The following is a 5062-nucleotide window of genomic DNA, read 5'->3' on the forward strand; positions in this document are numbered from 1 at the left end:
TCATAATTGGTCCTTGTGGTTTACAGAATATCGTACTTTGAGGACTTCCTAGCAAAAAGTACGCAACTGGTCTCTGTGGTTTGTAAAATTACATGAAAGGTCCTCCTGCCGTTAAATCTAACTTTTCAGCCGTTAGATTTCAAGGAAAAAGACTATTTTGCCCTTGTACCAATATTGCAATAAACTACAAACCTCAATGACCATTTCTGTAATTTTATAAATTTGAAATTTTGTATATATATAAATTATAAATATAAATTATATATATATATATATATATATATATATATATATATATATATATATATATATATATATATATTCATCAACTTGATAATTTTTTTTTATCTTTTTAACATTTTGTTTTCTATTTTTATTTTATAATTTTAGTTATTTATGGTTTTTAATGTTTTTATTTATTTTGATTCAAATAAATAAACTTAAATTCGATAAACCATATCGAAACTTTTTTTTCTTAATTATGAAATGAAATGTTAATGTTTTTTTTTGTTTTTTTAATTTTATGTTGTTACGGTTTATTTTTTACTTTGATGCTCCATAGTTTATACCGTTAGCAACTTCATGTTTGCATTTATCATTATCATTATTTTACCTTTTGTTTTTTTTTTATATATATATTTAGTTATTTATTATTATTCTATTGTTTTTATTTATTTTGATTAAAGTAATGAAAAATAGAAAAACAAAAAAACAAAAACTCAAACACCAAAGTTGTAAAATACTATAATATATTAATACATTTTACACTTTTCATATTTTTTGGTATTTTTCGCATTTTTCTTATTAATTTTGTTTATTTATGGTTTTCGTAACTTTTTTTTTATTTTGATTTGTGTAAATAAAAAAGTTATGTTTATTTTCTTTATTTATGTAAATATAACTATTTTATTTACGCGAATCAAAATAAAAAAAAAGTTACAAAAACCATAAATAACCAAAATTATAAAAAAAAACTAAAAAAACTCAAACACCAAATTTGTAATATACTCTAATATATTCATACATTTTACACTTTTTAGAAAATATCAAAAAAAAGTTATCAAGTTGATGAAAAATAAAACGAAACAACGAAAAAAATAAAAATAGGAAATAATTAAAAAATAATATGAAAAAAATTTAAAAAATAATACAAAAAAATTTAAAAAAAATACGAAAAAACCAACAAAAGATGAAAATGTAAAATGTATTAATATATTAGAGTATATTAGAATTTGGTGTTTGAGTTTTTGTTTTTTTTTCTATTTTTCATTACTTGAATCAAAATAAATAAAAACAATAGAAGAATAATAAATAATTAAAATAATAACAAAAATAGAAAACAAAAGGTCAAATAATAATAATGATAAATGCAAACATAAAGTTCATAACACTATTAACTATTAAATATCAAAAAAAAAAAACATGAACAGTAACGGCATAAAAAAATAAAAAAATAAAAAAACATTAATGTTTCAATTCACAAATAAGAAAAATTAAAGAAAAAATAATTTCAACATGGTTTATAGAATTTAAGTTTATTTACTTGATTCAAAATAAATAAAAATATAACAAAAAACCATAAATAACTAAAACTATAAAATAAAAATAGAAAACAAAATGTCAAAAAGATAAAAAAAATTATCAAATTGTTGAAATTATATATATACATATATATATATAATTTTTATTTATAATTTATATATATACAAAATGCGAAATTTATATATATATATATATATATATATATATATATATATATATATAACGGATGAAAAGTTAGATTTAACGGCAGAAGTACCTTTCATGTAATTTTACAAACAACAGGATCAGTCGCGTGATTTTTTGCTAGGAAGTCCTCAAAGTGCGATATTTTGTAAACCATAGGGACCAATTGTGAAATTTTGTCTCTTTAGAAACACTTTTTTTGGTTATTTTTTGGTATTTGAATTAGTACGTTGGTTGTTGTTGAGAATTTTTTTTTAAAGACATTAAAAATAGCAAAAAGCAAACATCATGTTGAAATTTGGAAGTGCTCCATGTTTTTTTGTGTTCTCGTCGATGTATTGTCAAATGGGTACTACGAACTTTATTGTCTTTTGTCGATAGTTGATGATACGCTGCCAAAATCGGCTTAAAATCTTTCTGAAACTTTTCTTTTGTAATATTTAAAGAAAAAACAAACAAAAACAAAAAGCGAATGCGAGGGGATGTATTTGACTTGATGAAGCATTTGTCAACTGGATTGCAATGAAAATAATCAACAATTAAAGATAAGTTAAAGGTACAAATTAGTAAACAAAGAACAAGAAGGAAAATTTTGCACCTTCTTAATTAGGGTTAGGCATGTAACAAGGGGATTAGTTAGGGTTTCTTCAACTTCACCCCAATTTCAATTTCCAAAAAAAAAATCATGAGTAGAGAGATCCACCACATGAGATAGCCATCAACAGTATCGCAGCCTGCTCTTCTTCCCGTAGCTTGTTCCACCATGGCTTCCCTCTTTCATACGATGATCTCATCCTCTTCTGCTGCTTTTGTTGTTGTTTTTGATTAATTACCATCAATCGGACTTTCAACTTCAAATCTTCGTTTCGTTTGGCACCTTTCGATGTACTTCTTCCGCTTTTATCAAATCCACTCATTTGTGTCCTCCTCTTTTTGTTGTATTTGATACCGCAGGCATTGCATAGCGACTTCACACAAAATCATCAAAAATCAGTAATCAATAATCACAATGTATCAAATCATTACAATAGATCAGTCATCAGTCATCAGTCATGTCATTCGAAATCCGAATCAAAAGAGCTCAATCCTACCTTGGGACCAGAAGGTCCGCCTCTCCAGAGAGGTGTTCTAGTAGTTTGACAATCGGTACAGCATTTCTCCTGGTTTGACGATGCTAAGAGACCGTCACCGCTACTCTCGGTTAGTACTTGTTCTTCGAGTTCTTCTACTGCTGAAATAAATGATCTCTGCGAAAGAGTTGGAGTTGAATGGGTTCAAATTCAGAGAAAATAAACAAGTGTTGTTTAAAAGAAGGGTAAAACAAGGTACCTTATCATTCAGATCCATAATGACGATGATGATTCCAGCAAATACTTTTCGGAATCAAAATCTGTGAGCGTGATAATGGCGAGCATAGATATGATAGAGGGTTGGGGATCAGATAGTCATGGCTGTTGCTTGTATTATATGTGCAGCCTTTGAGTGTTATGACTTTGACTGGACAGACGAAAATTTAAAAGAAAAAGATTTGAAAAATATAATTTGGGGAAGAGAGACTGCGTGGGTGGCGCTGGTCGGCGGGACACAAAACCCTAACCACCTCTACATTTATGGCTTATTTACTAGTGTACCCCTCTCTACTCTTTAGTCATTGTTATTGGTAACTGGCGTCCTTGGGTGCCAATGGTGAGATCGAAAATTACCTTTAATTTTAAGCCCTTCCAAATTTAAGGATAAACATATAGTTATAGTAACTGTGTTGATATTTTTATAAAATAAGTTTTTATTACAGAAAATTAGCAGTTAGTTATGTACATAATGTCACGTTTAGTTGAAATCGTGAAGTAGTTTTAATTGTGAAAAAAATCTAACAAAAATCAAAATATTATCATAAATTCTATAATTTATCATCAATTTAAGGAATATATCTAAATCTAAAAAAACGTAGTATGTTTTTAATATAAGTTCAGGAAAACGTTACTTACCAAAAAGATCAAACCATAACAAACCTAATAATGATATCAACAGATTGTTGGTGTTGTTCGTCTCTTTCTGAAAACATTTTATTGTTTTGAATCTTGATATCTTGTTGAGTCATTGATAGTTAACTTTTCCTCATCTAAGTCCTCTAAGTAACTTCATGACTATAGATTAGTATCTTGTATCTCTTTAAATTTTACAAGACTTAAATGTGTTTGACTGTTTTCTCTCATATGTTAAATGCTTATTTTTATTTGAATGATTTATTTATGAATTTAAATTTAAGTTGATGAATAATAAAGTAAAGAAAATCTAAACAATGTTTTTGGCTTGTCTGTTAGTATAATATACTGTCTTGTAAATTGTGTTTATCACTCTATCTTCATGTTTTATTGTTTTAGATTTTTAATGTTTAGTATAGATGGGTTTGAATAAGACATTAGTGGATTTTAAGATGGGTGTGGGGAGGGGGAGGGGGTAATGGGCTTCCCATCTTGTGTAGATAAAGACATAGCCACCTTGAATGGTAATGATGATGACAAAGAATATATTCTAGTGAACGTCTATGATTCTAGAAACTGGAACATCCAATGAGTGATAACATGATGTTATGGTAGTAAATTTACGAGATGCTTGTTAGCAACTTTGAGTTTTGAAGTTAGTGGAAACAAATTTACTTAATAATATTTTATAATTTTAAATAGAAAAAGAATTAGTGGTGTGTGAAATTATGAATGGAGGGAATATGTACATAATAAAGCTAAAAGTAAAGAGGGTTAGAGATAAACATATATGTAATGTATGGTTACGCAAATAATAACTATTGGTGTGCGAAACTGTGAATGTGTAACACCCTGTTTCGGGTCGTTTCATAATTCAAGGGCGTGATCTGAGGATCAAGTATCATAAGGCTTCGGGCCTTGGGAAAGAGAGGATTAGACCCATTTGGTAATGGATAACGTATGTTGTGGGTACCGAGTGTTCATTTTGTATTTTGGAGCCCAAGGGCGTGTCGGTAATTGATGGTGTGCACCTTTTATGGATTTGTATTTTAGTTCGAAAAGCTTTAAGGCAAGGGCGAGTTAATAGATGTGTAGAGCTCCTCTTTACCTTTCAGTGGATATAAAGATTGTCGAAATCGGACTTAAAACGAAGAAGTTATTGAAGGGTTTTGAGCATTCTAACACTCCTATGGTGTACATGCAACCCTATAGACCTTGGATCTATGTTTTCTCTATTATACATGCAAATATTCAATATTCCAAGGTTTCATGCTAACTAGCATAATATGAAGTAACAATACTACAAAAGCCTAGTTAAATGACATACCTTTTGATGGAGCTTGAAGTCTTGGCCT

The 5062-nt window shown here is 28.2% G+C and overlaps 1 protein-coding gene across 1 annotated transcript; it reads right to left on the reverse strand.

Annotated features, from left to right (window-relative positions):
- Window positions 1–2212: 2212 nt before the first annotated feature.
- Window positions 2213–3288, reverse strand: LOC145129079 (GATA transcription factor 15-like). Its single transcript, XM_079063830.1, has 3 exons — window positions 3055–3288; window positions 2817–2972; window positions 2213–2693 (listed from the first exon to the last, which is right to left on the reverse strand). Exons 1-3 carry the CDS (start codon window positions 3070–3072, stop codon window positions 2409–2411), a joined length of 459 nt encoding a protein of 152 aa, XP_078919956.1. The 5' UTR covers window positions 3073–3288; the 3' UTR covers window positions 2213–2408.
- Between the last annotated feature and the right edge of the window lie 1774 nt (window positions 3289–5062).

This window comes from Lactuca virosa, chromosome 8 (genome assembly GCF_052849685.1).
Source record: "Lactuca virosa cultivar CGN04683 chromosome 8, Lactuca_virosa_CGN04683_v6, whole genome shotgun sequence".
Classification (NCBI taxonomy): domain Eukaryota; kingdom Viridiplantae; phylum Streptophyta; class Magnoliopsida; order Asterales; family Asteraceae; genus Lactuca; species Lactuca virosa.